Below are 17,330 nucleotides of genomic sequence, written 5' to 3' on the forward strand. Positions count from 1 at the left end.
TTGCTGGTGTCGGGGAGCTGCATTTCATTGATGGCATCATGAATTCACAGACGTATTGCTCTATACTGAAAGAGAAGATGCTACCATCACTCCATGTCCTTGGTCGTCGTGCACTTTTCCAACATGACTAAACACACATCTAAGGCCACTGTTGGATTTCTGAAGAACTGGGTGAAAGTGATTCAGTGGCCAAGTATGTCTCCTGATCTGAACCCAATCGAACACCTATGGGGAATTCTGAAGAGACAAGTTGAGCATCACTCTCCATCCAGCATCCAGTCACTAAAAGAGGTCATTGTTGAAGAATGGAAAAAGACTGATGTTGCAAAATGTCGCCAACTTCTTCATTCCATGCCTAGAAGACTTGGTGCTGTCATTAAAAATCATGGAGGCCATACAAAGTACTAGATGTAGTAGTTTTTGTTGTGGGGTGTACTCATTTTTGCACCACCCTAATTTGAGTAAAACTGAAAAATTTGTAATCTAAAGTTATATTATTAACCTTACGTTTTCCCGTTATAAGTTAAACAGATGTTATATTAAACTTTGTCTTGTCAACATTTTGGAAATTGTGTTCATTGAGATATTGTTTAAAATGTTACTTTTCAAAGGGGGTGTACTCATTTACACTGAGCACTGTGTGTGTATATATATATATATATATATATATATATATATATATATATATATATATATATATAAAATAGAATAGGATAGGATAGAATAGAATAGAATAGAAACACTTATTGCCAGGTGTGTGGACACACACGAGGAATTTGACTCCGGTTCACTTAGCTCTCATAGTACAAAAATAGATAAAGCGTAAACACAAAACAAACAAACAAGCAAACAACAACAACAAAAATAGGTGCATAGTGCAAAGTAATCCAGGTAAGTCAAGTATGGAATAGTTAAATAAAGTATACAGTGTGCACAGAATGACGGTATAAGTGTTCAGATATTTTACAAGTGATATTACTGATATATGAATCTGGATTTTAGCTGTTCATCACAGAAAGGATTTCCCTTTTGGTGCAATATGGTGCATAGTGCAAAGATGAATAGTAAATTTAAATAAGTAAAAAAAAAAAAAATTATATATATATATATATATATATATATATATATATATATATATATATATATATATATATATATAAAAGTGGGAGACAAACACAGTCACTATCATTAAAAAGGCCCAGCAGAGGTTGTACTTTCTGCACCAGCTCAGGAAGCTCAACCTGCCTAAGGAGCTGCTGATGCAATTCTACTCTGCCATCATTCAGTCTGTTCTTTGCTCTTCCATCACTGTTTGGTTTGGATCGGTCACCAAACAGGAGAAGAACAGACTGCAACGGACAATAAGTACTGCAGAGAAAATTATTGGTGTCAACCTGCCCTCCATCCAAGACTTATACTTGTCCAGAGTCAGAAAACGGGCAGGTAACATCTCTGCAGACCCATCACACCCTGGTCACAATCTGTTTAATTTTCTCCCCTCAGGGAGGTGATATAGGTGTATGTGTATATATGTGTGTGTGTGTGTGTAAATATATGCGCGTGTGTAAATATATATATATATATATATATATATATATATATATATACACACACACACACACACACACACACGTATACATATATATATACACACACACACACACACACACACACATATATATATAAGTCACAGTGAGCACAGAATGACAGTATAAGTGTGCAGATATTTTGCAATTGATATTACTGATATATGAATGTGGATTTTAGCTGTTCATCACAGAGACAGCCTGAGGGAAGAAACTATATCACCTCCCTGAGGGGAGAAAATTAAACAGATTGTGACCAGGGTGTGATGGGTCTGCAGAGATGTTACCTGCCCGTTTTCTGACTCTGGACAAGTATAAGTCTTGGATGGAGGGCAGGTTGACACCAATAATTTTCTCTGCAGTACTTATTGTCCGTTGCAGTCTTTTCTTCTCCTGTTTGGTGACCGATCCAAACCAAACAGTGATGGAAGAGCAAAGAACAGACTGAATGATGGCAGAGTAGAATTGAGTCAGCAGCTCCTTAGGCAGGTTGAGCTTCCTGAGCTGGCGTAGAAAGTACAACCTCTGATGGGCCTTTTTAATGATAGTGACTGTGTTTGTCTCCCACTTCTATATAAAAAAAGTCAGTTGTCATGGTGAATAGATAACCGCTGCAGTAGCTGCTATACGTATTCTGTTCTCTGAACAGAGCCTGTCCCCTCTGAACAGCCTTCCCTATCATGCTACTTCTAGTTTTCAGGTTTGATCTGGAACATATGTACTAGTGCATCTCAAAAAATTAGAATATTGTGAAAAAGTTCAATATTTTCCATCAGTTATTTCAGAAAGTGAAAATGTTATATATTATAGACTCATTACACATAAACTAAAATGTTTCAAGCATTTTTCTATTTTAATTTTAATCAGTATGGCATACAGTACAAAAAAAACCCTCAAAATATTAGAATATTTCATTTCGAGTTTGAGTAAAACAGTATGAACACAGTGCATCTCTCGGTCTAATTCAGTACACACAACCACAATCATGGGGAAGACTGCTGACTTGACTGTTGTCCAGAAGATGATCACTGATGCCCTCCACAAGGAGGGTAAGCCACAAAAGGTCATTGCTGAAAAGGGTGGCTGGAAAAGGTGCACAAGCAACAGGGATGGCCGCAGTCTTGAGAGGATTGTCAAGAAAAGTTGATTCAAGAACTTGGGAGAGCTTCACAAGGAGTGGACTGAGGCTGGTGTCAGTGTATCAAGACCTATCACGAACAGACATCTTCAAGAAAGGGGATACAACTTTCGCATTCCTAATATCAAGCTACTCCTGAGCCAGAGACAATGTCAGAAGTGTCTTATCTGGGCTAAGGAGAGAAAGAAATGGACTGTTGCTCAGTGGTTCAAAGTCCTCTTTTCAGATGTAAGTACATTTTGCATTTAATTTGGAAATCACGGTTCTAGAGTCTGGAGGAAGAGTGGAGAGGCACAGAATCCAAGGTGTTTGAAGCCCAGCGTGAAGTTTCCACAGTCTGTGATGATTTGGGGTGCCATGTCATCTACTGGTGTTGGTCCACTATATTTTATCAAGTCCAAAGTCAACACAGCCATCTACCAGGAGATTTTAGAGCACTTCAGGCTTCCATCTGCTGATGAGCTTTTTGGAGATGCTGATTTCCTTTTCCAGCAGGACTTGGCACCTACCCACAGTGCCAAAACTACTACCAAATGGTTTGCTGACCATGATATTACTGTGTTTGATTGGCCAGCCAACTTGCCTGACCTGAACCCCATACAGAATCTATGGGGTATTGTCAAGAGGAAGATGAGAAACACCCAACCCAAAAATACAGATACGCTGAAGGCCACTATCAAAGCAACCTGGGCTTCAATAACACCTCAGCAGTGCCACAGACTGATCACCTCCATGCCACACCGCATTGATACAGTAATTCATGGTAAAGGAGCCCCAACCAAGTATTGAGTGTATAAATGAATATACTTTTCAGAAGTTGGACATTTCTGTATTGTAAATCCTTTTTTTGATTGATCTTAGGGAATATTCTAATAATTTGAGATACTGGATTTCTGATTTTCATGAGCTATAAGCCATAATCATCAAAATTAAAACAAAAAAAGGCTTTAAATATTTCACTTTACATGTAATGAATATAAAATATATGAAAGTTTACCTTTTTGAATTAAATTATGAAAAAACTTTTCATGGTATTCTAATTTTTTGAGATGCACTAGTACAGGGGTTTTCAAAGTGTGGGAGAGTCAGCCCCCCCTCGGAGAGCAAATAAACAACAGCGCCCCCCCCCCCCCCCTTACAATTTTTGTTGTTGCTATACTTAATGTTCCATTTGTATTTTTAAAAAAATGGTTGTTGTACACATTATTTTTTTTCTTTTTCACATTTTAAACATCTGTGCTTTTTAAAACATCTTGTTTTACACATTTTAAACATCCCATAGCATCGTTAGCTAGCACCTCTTGGCAGACAACACACTGTGGCAGTGGAGCATCTTCAGATCCAGTCCATGAAAATCCAAACTTTAAATAATCGTGGTCATACTTCCTTCTTTTTCCAGTCCCCCAGGATTCCACGGGCCTTTTTTGTGATTGTTGTGGGCTAAAATGTCTGATGTTGCGGGGGTTTTTCCAAAAAAATTGCGATGAAAGTTGCAGTGTTTTTTAGGTTTTTGTTGTGATTACATTGCAAGAGGAAGTGAAAGTTGCGAGAAATTGTTGCGATTTTCTCTTTTTGTGATTAAAATTGAGTGATATGTTAAATATTAAGTTATTACTGAAAAAATATTGATTAAAAAAACAAAGAGAAATGGTCCTATAAACAACTTTACCAATATAAAAGATTACCAGGACTACAAAAATGCAGAAAAATAGGCTTTACTTATCCAAATGCACCTGTTGGTTCACAAGTTAAAGTGCATAGAACCTCACAGCACAACATGAAGTTACCTTAAAACATAATATAAATGCCTCAGCTTTTATGTAAGAAAAAAAACTATTAATACTAGTACTGTGTGCAGGCAGTCTCTCCTGAAGACTAAATTAAACAATAATTATAAACTAATAAAATAAATGGGTCAGGCTTCATAGAAGAAAAAAACAATTTGAACAGAATCTCACAGTATGATGCTGAAGCTACCTAAACAATGGAAAATAAAATACCATTTTGGCAAAAATGTTGGCATCCATTAACTTCTTGTATTAAGTAAAAAATAAAATAAAATGCACACAGTCCTTCACTGTAAACATAACACACTTTCAGTGTTGCCAGATACTGCTGCCGTTTTCCAGTCCAAAATATGTTCAAAACCCACCAAAATGCACTTGAAATCGCCCAATCTGGCAACACGACGCGCATGCTGCTTCTCTTGAACACACGGAAGTAAGGCAGAAGGTAGTTTGTCGACGTCACCTCAAGACGATGCCAACGATTGGTCAAATTTGCGGGAAAGTTGCGGTGATTGGATATAATTGCAACACCGCCCTGAATTCGCGGGGATTGGTTGAATTTGCGCTGAAGTTGCAAATCGCAACATCCTGGAGGCTCTGTTTTTTTGCTTGGCCCAGACTTTGTCTCCTCACTCACTGTAGCTTTAGGTACTAAAAACCGATCCATTTTGTCTCTCACGTTGTGCCCCCCTGAAGAACTCTGGCGCCCCCCAGGGGGGGCACGCCCCACACTTTGAAAAGCCCTGCACTAGTATATAGATTCTGTGCTTTAGTGATGTGGCATTATATTTAGTATTAATAAATATAAATAATTAAGCCTTCTCTCTGCAGGTTAGTTTAATACTAATAAATGATTGATTTCAACAACAGGTTTAGTTATTAGTTCATGTTATATTGGCTGACATTCCAACTGCATGTGTAGGCTATAAATTACACTAGCATGTTATGACAGTGTCTTGCAAAAGTATTCATCCCTCTTGGTGTTTGTCCGGTTTTGCTGCATTAAAGGCTGGAATTAAAATGGATTTTTGGGGGGTTAACACCATTTGATTTACACAACATGCCTACCACTTTAAACGTGCACATTGTTGATTTATTGTGACACAAACAATTATTAAGATGAAAAAACAGAAATCTGGAGTGTGCATAAGTATTTCACCCCCCAACTCAATACTTTATAGAGCCACCTTTTGCTACAATTACAGCTGCAAGTCTCTTGGGGTATGTCTCTATTAACTTAGCATATCTAGCCACTGGGATTTTTGCCCATTCCTCAAGGCAAAACTGCTCCAACTCCTTCAAGTTAAATGGGTTGCGTTGATGTACAGCAATCTTCAAGTTATGCCACAGATTCTCAATTGGATTGAGGTCTGGGCTTTGATTAGGCCATTCCAAGACATTTAAATGCTTCCCTTTAAACCACTCCAGTGTAGGGTCATTGTCCTACTAGACCGTGAACCTTCGTCCCAGTCTCAAACCTCTGGCTGACTCAAACAGGTTTTCCTCCAGAACTGCCCTGTATTTAGTGCCATCCATCTTTCCTACAGTCCTGACCAGCTTTCCTGTCCTTGCAGATGAAAAACATCCCCACAGCATGATGCTGCCACCACCATGCTTCACAGTAATAATGGCGTTCTCAGGGTGTTGGGTTTGCACCACACATGGCATTTCCCATGATGGCCAAAAAGTTCAATTTTTGTCTCATTTGACCAGAGAATCTTCTTCCATGTGTTTGGGGAGTGTGCCACATGCTGTTGGGCAAACTCCAAATGTGATTTTTTTTTTTTTAAGCAATGGCTTTTCTGGCCAATCTTCCATAAAGCTCCACTCTGTGGAGTGCACGGCTTAAAGTGGTCCTATGGACAGATACTCCCATCTCCAGTGTGGATCTTTGCAGCTCCCCTCAGTGTTATCGTTGGTATCTTTGTTGTATCTCTGATTAATGCCCTCCTTGCCTGGTCTGAGAGTTTTCGTGGGCGGCCTTCTCTTGTCAGGTTTGTAGTGGTGCCATATTCTTTCCATTTTGCTATAATGGATTTAATGGTGCTCCATGGGATGTTCAAAGTTTGGGGTATTTTTTATGACCCAACCCTGATCCATACTTCTCCACAACTTTGTCCCTGACCTGTTTGGAGTGGTCCTTGGGTTTCTTGTTGCTTGCTTAGTAGTGCAACAGAGTCAGGGTCCTTCCAAAAGAGGTTGATTTCTACAGACATCATGTGACACTTTGATTGCACACAGGTGGATCTTAATCAACTAATTATTATGTGATTTATGAAGTGAATTGGTTGGACCAGCTCTTATTTCAGGGTTTCATATGAAAGGGGGTGAATACTTATGCACACTCCAGATTTCTGTTTTTCTCCATCTTGTTTGTGTCACAATAAAAAAAAAGTGCACCTTTAAAGTGGTAGGCATGTTGTGTAAATCAAATGGTGCTACCCCCCCCAAAAAAAAATCCATTTGAATTCCAGCTTATAATGTAACAAAACAGGACAAACACCAAGGGGGATGAATACTTTTACAAGGCACTGTATTAGTTTAGCACATCTAGCCACTGGGATTTTTGCCATTCCACAAGGCAAAACTGCTCCACCTCCTTCAAGTTGTATTGGTGTACAGCAGTCTTCAAGTTATGCCACAGACTCGCAATTGGATTGATGTCTGGGCTTTGATTAAACCATTCCAAGACATTTAAATGTTTCCCTTTAAACCATTTCAAGTATAGCTTTAGCAGTATGTTTAGGGTCATTGTCCTGCTGGAAGGTGAACCTTCGTCCCTGTCTCAAACCTCTGGTTGACTCCAACAGATTTTCCTCCAGAATTGCTCTGTATTTAGTGCCATCCATCTTTCCTTCAGTCCTGACCAGCTTTCCTGTCCCTGCAGATGAAAAACATCCCCACAGCATGATGCTGCCACCACCATGCTTCACAATAATAATGGTGTTCTCAGGGTGTTGGGTTTGTGCCACACATGGCATTTCCCATGATAGCCAAAAAGTTCAATTTTAGTCTCATCTGACCAGAGAATCTTCTTCCATGTGTTTGGGGAGTGTGCCCCATGCTGTTGGGCAAACTCCAAATGTGATTTTTTTAAGCAATGACTTCTTTCTGGCCGCTCTTCCACAAAGCCCCACTCTGTGGAGTGTACGGCTTAAAAGTGGTCCTATGAACAGATACTCCCATCGCCGCTGTGGATCTTTGCAGCTCCCTCAGTGTTATCTTTGGTGTCTTTGTTGCATCTCTGATTAATGCTCTCCTTGCTTGGTCTGTGAGTTTTGGTGGGCAACCTTATCTTGTCAGATTTGTAGTGGTGACATTCTTTCCATTTTGTTATAATGGATTTAATGGTGCTCCATGGGATGTTCAAAGTTTGGGATATTTTTATAACCCAACCCTGATCCATACTTCTCCACAACTTTGTCTCTGACCTGTTTGGAGTGCTCCTTGGTTTTCATTTTGCTTGCTTAGTAGTGCTGCAGAGTCAGGTCCTTCCAGAACAGGTTGATTTATACAGACATCATGCGACACTTTGATTGCACACAGGTGGATCTTAACCAACTAATTATGTGACTTATGAAGTGAACTGACTGGACCAGCTCTTATTTAGTGGTTTCATATAAAAAGGGGTGAATACCTATGCACAGTCCAGATTTCTGTTTTTTCATCTTATTGTGTCACAATTTAAAAAAAAAAAATTGCAACTAAAAGTGGTAGGCATGTTGTGTAAATCAAATGGTGCTAACACTCCAAAAATCCATTTTAATTCCAGCTTGTAATGCAACAAAACAGGACAAACACCAAGGGGGAATGAATACTTTTGCAAGACACTGTATTTTGGATTATGTTATACCATACACTCAGTTTCATGCACAAACTGATAAAACACCCATAAAATAGCAATAAAAACTGTCATTATTAGCAGTGAAAATGGGGCCTAGAATGTACCAGATTAGACCAGAGAGCATCTAAAAATTGAAAATTTTCTAGGAAAGGCCCCCGGACCCTCCCAGCAGGAGCGGGATACCCTCTCCTGCACTCTCCCCCACTGCGCCAGGCCCGCGTATTGCTCCACCCCTACTTCATTTCTTAATGAAACCCTTGAATGTGAATAAAATAATATGGTTAATGAGTAATGATATTCTCAAGTGGGTGACTGCATGTGTGGCATACACCAAGAGAACCATCATGTTTAACCATATCAATGAGGAGATCCAGTGGCACAGTGATGTTTTGCTTTGATTTTTGCAGGCATGTGGTCCACTTGTTGGAAGCATCACTGCACATCAATACAAAGTCATACTAACTGATCACATGTATCCTATGACAAAACGCTCTTGATAGAAGAGGTCTCTTTGAAGACATGAACTATGGAACTATGAAAATTGTATTGTGGAGAGAACAAGTCACTTATGTACTGTACCTGGGCACTCACATCTCCGAGGACTTGAGCTGGTCGCACTGCACTGACACATGGATTAAGAAGCTACTATAATGTTGTGGCAGCAGGGGTGTGGTCAAGCGCCGGTCTGTGACAGGAGGGCGGAGCCAGGGAAGGTGAGTGGCAGAATCACTACACCTGACGGTAATTAACCTGTGTTTTGTGTGTTTTCCCAGTAACCGCGCCCTATTTAAGGAGGCAGAGGGAAAGCAGAGGAGAGCTCATCCCGGGACAAGAACAAAGTGTGCGTGTGTGTGTGTTAGTTACGCAAGCAGATTAAGAACTGGCTACTATACTGAAAAGTCTGGGAATAAAAAGGCTTTTTGCATTGAAGCGTTGTCCTGCCGTCTTCTGTGCTCCACCCACACTCAAAGAGCGCTACAGTGGTGCTGAAACCCGGGAAGGTGGAGCACCAACCTCGCAGCCCCATGGAATCCTCCCCGTTCGCGGACCTGGTCCACGCCCTCGCCACAGCTCAGCAAAGCCAGCACCAGGCGCTCGTCACGCTCCGAAAGGAGCAAGAACGGCGCTTCGAAGCCCTGGTGCTGGCCCAGCAGGAAGATCGTGAGGCGTTCCGGCATCTCCTCGCATCGGCGGGGTCCACCAGTGCCCCGGCTGCGGGCCCGTCTCCCCTCACCGTGACCAAGATGGGCCCGCAGGACGACCCCGAGGCGTTTCTCACCTTGTTCGAGCAGGTCGCCGAAGCCTCGGGGTGGCCGATGGAGCAGCGCGCGGCACGCCTCCTCCCCCTCCTGACGGGAGAGGTGCAGCTGGCCGCGCAACAGCTCCCCGCCGACTGCCGGCTGGCCTACGCGGACCTTTGTCGGGCCGGCCTCCAGCGCGTGGGGCGCACGCCAGAACAACAGCACCAGCGCTTCCGCGTGCTGCGGTTGGAGGAAGTCGGCCGGCCGTTCGCGTTCGGCCAGCAGCTCCGGGACGCCTGCTGGCGGTGGCTGAGGGCCGACGATCGCGACGCCGAGGGAATCATCGATCAGGTGGTGCTGGAGCAGTTCGTCGCGCGCTTACCAGCCGGAACCGCGGAGTGGGTCCAGTGCCACCACCCGGCGTCGCTGGATCAGGCAGTAGGACTGGCGGAGGATCATTTGGCGGCTGTTCCGGCGGCAGGACGGCCGACGACGTCTTCTCTTCTCTCCTCTTCTCTCTCTCTTTCTCCCCTCCCTTCTGTGTCCCGTCCTCGCCCCATTCCCCCACCACGGAGGCGGGGGCCGGCTCCACCCCAGCCAGCCCGCCGCACCCGTGGTGCCCTCCCGTTTCTCCCTTCTGTGTCTGTCTCTCCCCCCCCTCAGGTGAGTGAGCCCCAGAGCACAGGTGCAGAGGGAAGGCCCGGGCCGGTTTGCTGGCGCTGCGGGGAGCCGGGCCACCTGCAACAACAGTGCGCAGCAATGGAGGTGGGCGCGGTGGTACAGATTCCCGACGCGCCAGAAGCTGCCCTTGATCGGGCCGGTGCGTATCGCATACCGGTGAGTGTACAAGGGGCTACATATCAGGCGTTGGTGGATTCTGGTTGCAATCAGACCTCGATCCGCCAAAGCCTGGTGCAAGACGAGGCATTGGGGGGAGCACAGGGGGTGAAGGTGTTGTGTGTGCACGGGGATGTTCACAGCTACCCTTTGGTGTCGGTCCACATACATTTCAGAGGGGAAAAATCTATAGTGAAGGCGGCGGTTAATCCTCGCCTTACCCACTCTTGAATTTTGGGGACTGATTGGCCGGGATTTCGGGGTTTAATGACGCGCCTAGTAAAGAGTGGGTCCTGCCATTTGACAGGGGAAGGTCCCCGTGTCGCTTTGGCTGGAGCTGCTGTCGCAGAGCCATCTACGTCATCTCTGCGACAGAGTGAGGAGCCGCCGGCTCCTCCACTTTCTGTTGAGGAATCCCTCGCGGATTTCCCATTAGAACAATCGCGAGACGAGACTCTGCGACATGCGTTTGACCAAGTGAGAGTAATCGATGGTCAAACGCTCCAGCCGAACGCCACCCCGTCCTTCCCCTATTTTTCTATTATAAAGGATAGATTATACCGAGTGACGCAAGACACTCAGACGAAAGAGCGAGTCACACAGCTGTTAATTCCAAAGAGCCGCCGGGAATTGGTATTTCAGGCGGCTCACTTTAATCCCATGGCTGGACACCTAGGGCAGGATAAGACACTAGCCCGGATAATGGCCCGATTCTATTGGCCGGGGATTCGCGGCGACGTCCGTCAGTGGTGTATGGCGTGCCGCGAATGCCAGTTAGTAAATCCAGCGGCCATTCCAAAAGCGCCTTTGCGCCCCCTACCATTAATCAAGACCCCGTTCGAAAGAATTGGGATGGATCTCGTCGGGCCATTAGATCGGTCAACACGAGGGTACCGCTTTATATTGGTTCTGGTGGACTATGCAACGCGATACCCGGAAGCGGTGCCTCTTCGCAATATCTCAGCACGCAGTATTGCGGAGGCCCTCTTCCACGTCATCTCCCGAGTTGGAATCCCAAAAGAGATTCTGACTGACCAAGGCACCTCGTTTATGTCACGAACACTGAGCGAACTGTATGGGCTATTGGGTATTAAGCCGATCCGCACCAGCATTTATCACCCACAAACGGACGGTTTAGTTGAACGGTTCAATCGCACCCTCAAGAATATAATTAAAAAATTCCTAAGTGAGGACGCACGTAACTGGGATAAATGGCTCGAACCCTTGTTATTTGCAGTGTGAGAGGTCCCCCAAGCCTCCACGGGGTTCTCCCCGTTTGAATTATTATATGGGCGTAACCCGCGCGGCATCTTAGATGTGCTGCGGGAAAATTGGGAGGAGGGACCTTCACAGAGTAAAAACGAAATTCAGTACGTTATGGACCTGCGTGCAAAACTCCACATGCTCACCCACCTAACTCAGGAGAATTTGCGGCAGGCCCAGGAACGGCAAGCCCGCCTGTACAACAAGGGCACGCGCCTTAGAGAGTTCACTCCGGGAGATAAAGTACTCGTCCTGTTGCCCACGTCGAGCTCCAAATTAATCGCCAAGTGGCAAGGACCCTTTGAGGTCACACGGCGAGTCGGGGACGTCGACTATGAGGTAAGGCGAACGGACAGGGAGGGGGCGCTACAGATCTACCACCTGAATCTGCTTAAACTCTGGAACGAGGAGGTCCCCATGGCGTTGGTGTCGGTAGTTCCGGAGAAGGCGGAGCTGGGGCTGGAGGTTCAAAAAGGGACAATGGCATCACGTACCTCTCCGGTCCCCTGTGGAGACCACCTCTCCCCGACCCAACTCACGGAGCTCGCCCAGTTGCAGGCCGAGTTTTCGGATGTGTTCTCGCCCCTGCCCGGTCGCACTAACCTCATAGAACACCACATAGAGACGCCCCCGGGGGTGGTAGTGCGTAGCCGCCCTTACAGGCTACCCGAACACAAAAAAAAAAGGTGGTTCGGGAAGAACTTCAGACCATGCTCGAAATGGGCATCGTCGAGGAGTACCACAGTGACTGGAGCAGCCCGGTGGTCTTGGTACCCAAGGCCAACGGGTCGGTCCGGTTCTGTGTGGACTATAGAAAAGTCAACATGGTGTCTAAATTCGACGCGTACCCAATGCCTCGTATTGACGAGCTGCTCGATCGACTAGGCACGGCTCGCTTTTACTCGACACTGGATTTGACGAAGGGATATTGGCAGATCCCCTTGACTCCATTATCCCGGGAGAAAACGGCCTTTTCCACACCGTTCGGCTTACACCAATTCGTCACACTTCCGTTTGGGCTGTTTGGGGCGCCCGCTACATTTCAGCGGCTGATGGACAGGGTACTCCGGCCCCACACCACCTATGCGGCCGCATATCTGGACAACATTATCATTTATAGTAACGACTGGCAGCGGCACCTGCAACACCTGAGGGCCGTCCTTAGGTCGCTGAGGCGGGCGGGTCTCACTGCCAACCCGAAGAAGTGTGCGATTGGGTGGGTGGAAGTACGGTATCTGGGCTTCCACTTGGGCAACGGGCAGGTGCGTCCCCAAATTAATAAGACAGCAGCGATTGCGGCCTGCCCGAGGCCCAAGACCAAAAAGGGGGTGAGACAGTTCCTGGGGCTGGCTGGCTACTATCATAGGTTTATACCTAATTATTCGGACGTCACCAGCCCGCTGACTGACCTCACTAAAAAGGGGGCGCCAGATCCGGTCCAGTGGACGGAGCAGTGCCAGCGGGCTTTCTCTGAGGTAAAGGCTGCACTGTGTGGGGGGCCACTTTTACACTCCCCTGACTTCTCTCTCCCTTTTATGTTGCAGACGGATGCGTCGGACAGAGGGCTGGGGGCCGTTTTGTCCCAGCAGGTGGAGGGGGAGGATCGCCCCGTCCTGTACATTAGTAGGAAGCTGTCGTTGCGTGAGGGACGCTACAGCACTATTGAGAAGGAATGCCTGGCGATCAAGTGGGCAGTCCTCGCCCTCCGTTACTACCTGCTGGGGTGCCCTTTCACCCGCTGTTCGGACCACGGGCCCCTCCAGTGGCTCCACCGCATGAAAGATGCCAACGCGCGGATCACCCGTTGGTATCTGGCACTCCAACCCTTCAATTTCAAGGTGGTCCACAGGCCGGGGGTGCAGATGGTCGTGGCGGACTTCCTCTCCCGTCAAGGGGGGGGGGGGGGGGGGGGAGTCGGCTGAGGGCCGGACGGGCGCCCGGCCTGAGTCGGGCGGTGGGGGTATGTGGCAGCAGGGGCGTGGTCAAGCGCCGGTCTGTGACAGGAGGGCGCAGCTAGGGAAGGTGAGTGGCAGAATCACTACACCTGACGGTAATTAACCTGTGTTTTGTGTGTTTTCCCAGTAACCGCGCCCTATTTAAGGAGGCAGAGGGAGAGCAGAGGAGAGCTCATCCCGGGACAAGAACACAGTGTGTGTGTGTGTGTGTGTGTGTGTGTGTGTGTGTGTGTGTGTTATGTGAGCAGATTAAGAACTGGCTACTATACTGAAAAGTCTGGGAATAAAAAGCCTTTTTGCATTGAAGCGTTGTCCTGCCATCCTCTGTGCTCCACCCACACTTCAAAGAGCGCTACAAATGTCTATACTACCTCTGCAGGCCAAAAAAAAAAATTTAGGCTTCCTCCTTGCCCTCTGACAAGTGTCTAATGCATCAGTGCTCTTTACAGAGAACCACGACAAGCAACATTACTGCTTGGTATAAACACAGTGCTAGGCAGGATCACAAAGACCTGCAGAGAGTCATAAGGGCTGCATCACTAGAGTGGCTGTCCAGTCATTTACATCAGTGAACACAAAGTAAGGAAAACCAGGTCTTCTGTCACTAATAACTCACAATGGGGACACACTTGCACTCCAATTCTCATTTGCACATATAGATCATGTCTATGCTTGTTTGGTTTTCTGTATATCGTATGTCTTTCTATACTGCTCTGTATATAGATCCCATGATTGGTGGTTGTCGTCATTGTCCAGAACCACAGCCCTACAATTTGTATTACACAACAATGAATATGCATGTATTTGACAAATAAAACTTGAAACTATTGGCCTTCACAGTCACCAGACCTTAACTCAAATGAAAACATATGGGTGATTCTGAAGCAACGTGTTAGTGCTCTCCACCAGCATTATTAAAACACCCATTAAGGGAATATCCTTTGGAAGAATGGTGTTCTGTTCTTCCAGTACAGTACCAGAGATCTGTAGAATCTAATCCAAGACACAACTTTTGTGGATTCAACACCTTACAAAGCAACTTCGTGTTGTATTTTCCCCTCCAATTTGTATACGTTTGCCAGTGTTTCATAATTTGTCTTGGGCCATTTTCTTACTTGTCCTAAGGTTGTTGGGAACTTGGGGAAATCTATCAAATACTGCACCTCTAACTTTGTACAGTACTAATGCAATTAGTAAAATCAAATGACACTACAAAATGCTTCCAAATAAATGACAAATAATTAAAAATACTGTGAATATATAGTTTCACAGACATATTGTTGCATTTCTTTTCTGGTTCGTGCAAAATCGTTAAATTGTTAAAAATAATATAAAACTAGTCTACAAAGGTGAATTGGTTTAGTCTCAACAGTGTTGGGGGATGGGTAATGTATTGATGCTTGAGTGCCAAATCGACACAAATAGATAAGAAAAGGTCGAAGACATCAGGTACCCAGTTTAGGAAAAAGAGGAAAGAAGGGTTGGATCGACACAATTTTTATTTGCACAGAGGACGTGGGCATGCCGAAGGTGCCATCCAACCGAGAACAGCCACTGGCCTCAGGTTTCATAATGTCATGAGAAGTCTAGTTTGCAAAGGAGGATGATTATCTTCTGGATGTTAGGCAGTAAAGAAAGTAAGTATTCACGTGCAAGTGACTATAGCTCATTAAAAAAAAGTAAGCAGCTTTAACAAAAAGACCTGACCCTAAGAAACAGTGTTGAGCAAAAATAAAGAATCATTAATTAAAAATACATTATTAAATTAAATACACAAATTCTATTTTCTCTCATGTGATGTAATTTTACAATTGATCTGCAGTTCGGAGTTTGCGTGTGTGTGGTTTTGTTTGCTTTTTTTAAGGGGGAAAAAAAAAGTGATGACTGACACTCTCTATAAATGAACCCAGATTTAATCTTGGACAAAGACTTGCCCATGGATTCAGGTTTGGACCAAATGTGAAATCACCACATGATTTTTACAAAAACCTGAATTAAAGAGTCAAATAAAGCAAATTAATATTTTGTGCATCACTTTTTTAATTAACAGAAATGTGTGTCATGGTTTCTTAATCACTGTTCCCCCATGGCAGATGCTTTTGAGTAAAAAAATCAAATATGTAATAAAAATGCAACAAAACTTATTTTCATGTTGCTAGTCTGGATCAGTTCAGATGAAGCAGTAATAACTAGTAATACAGACAGTGATACAGTAGTGAAATATTACCTTTTTTTGGCATGTGCCATTTTGACAAGTGGTCCCATAAAGTCTTCAGTGTGACAAGGATGGAGCATAAAGAAAGGCTGGCCTAGGAAAGGGTGTTCCTGCACACACACACACACACGTTCATATGTAACCTCAGCTTATTCTTTCTTAAAGGGATAGTTCAGGATTTTTGACATGAATCTGTATGGCATCCCCATCAATAGTGTCGTGCAAATACACTGACTTACCCCTGACAGCATCCTGTGAGTCCAGTTCTTGTCCAGTTTTGGTCCAGACGAAAGTAGTCCGGCAAGTTTGTTGGGGTCACGAAAGTAAAACATTTTTCGTCTCAAAACACTATGTGTTCAAAAGAGTGATGTATTTGCATCACAAAACCGTTGCCAAATAAAAAGTCAGACCTCGAAATCGGTTGGCATTATTTTCTCTCCCTTCTTATCACTGCGCGCTGCCGGCTTCATCCAGCTGCGGCTCCAGCTTCAAGGATAAGCTGGAGCCGCATAAGTAGGAGCCCTGGCAGGTGGTTTGTATTCGATTCGTTTATATCCCGACCTTGTCAGCTGTCACATTTATGTTCATGGACCCGGTAAGCTGGTAAATAATATATATTTTTTTCTTTACCAAATTCTAACAGGGCGGCACGGTGGTGTAGTGGTTAGCGCTGTCGCCTCACAGCAAGAAGGTCCTGGGTTCGAGCCCCGGGGCCGGCGAGGGCCTTTCTGTGTGGAGTTTGCATGTTCTCCCCGTGTCCGCGTGGGTTTCCTCCGGGTGCTCCGGTTTCCCCCACAGTCCAAAGACATGCAGGCTAGGTTAACTGGTGACTCTAAATTGACCGTAGGTGTGAATGTGAGTGTGAATGGTTGTCTGTGTCTATGTGTCAGCCCTGTGATGACCTGGCGACTTGTCCAGGGTGTACCCCGCCTTTCGCCCGTAGTCAGCTGGGATAGGCTCCAGCTTGCCTGCGACCCTGTAGAAGGATAAAGCAGCTAGAGATAATGAGAATGAGAAATTCTAACAGAAAACGAGAGCGCCAGAAAGGGAAAACCGAGCCGCCTCACGGCTGTAATGCAAATTGCTTTCCTCCTCAGTATACAAGTGCGCTTCCATGGCAGGGAAAAAGAAACTACCACTGCTGCCTATGTAGTGCCCTATTTATACAAATAGGAGTCATTTAGGATGCTGAATCCTGAATGACTCCTACTTGTATAAATAGGGCACTACATAGGCAGCAGTGGTAGTTTCTTTTTCCCTGCCATGGAAGCGCACTTGTATACTGAGGAGGAAAGCAATTTGCATTACAGCCATGAGGCGGCTCGGTTTTCCCTTTCGGGCGCTCTCGTTTTCTGTTAGAATTTGGTAAAGAAAAAAATAAATAAATATTATTTACCAGCTTACCGGGTCCATGAACATAAATGTGACAGCTGACAAGGTCGGGATATAAACGAATCGAATACA

The 17,330-nt window shown here is 45.1% G+C and overlaps 1 protein-coding gene across 14 annotated transcripts in view; it reads right to left on the reverse strand.

Annotated features, from left to right (window-relative positions):
* The window catches only part of atg10 (ATG10 autophagy related 10 homolog (S. cerevisiae)), a 271,634-nt gene that overhangs the window by 104,448 nt on the left and 149,856 nt on the right, over positions 1 to 17,330 (reverse strand). For 10 of the 14 annotated variants that reach the window (XR_009651554.1, XM_060908811.1, XM_060908807.1 and 7 more), the window contains exon 6: positions 15,879 to 15,976. The exons of 1 other annotated variant lie outside the window; for it this stretch is intronic. Coding sequence is in view for 12 of the 13 variants with exons in the window: in XM_060908811.1 (XP_060764794.1) it covers positions 15,879 to 15,976 (98 nt within the window). In the remaining variant the exon portion in view is untranslated. 3 more of the 14 variants (XM_060908809.1, XM_060908813.1, XM_060908812.1) reach the window with 3 other exon arrangements.

This window comes from Neoarius graeffei, chromosome 25, assembly GCF_027579695.1.
Source record: "Neoarius graeffei isolate fNeoGra1 chromosome 25, fNeoGra1.pri, whole genome shotgun sequence".
NCBI lineage: Eukaryota > Metazoa > Chordata > Actinopteri > Siluriformes > Ariidae > Neoarius > Neoarius graeffei.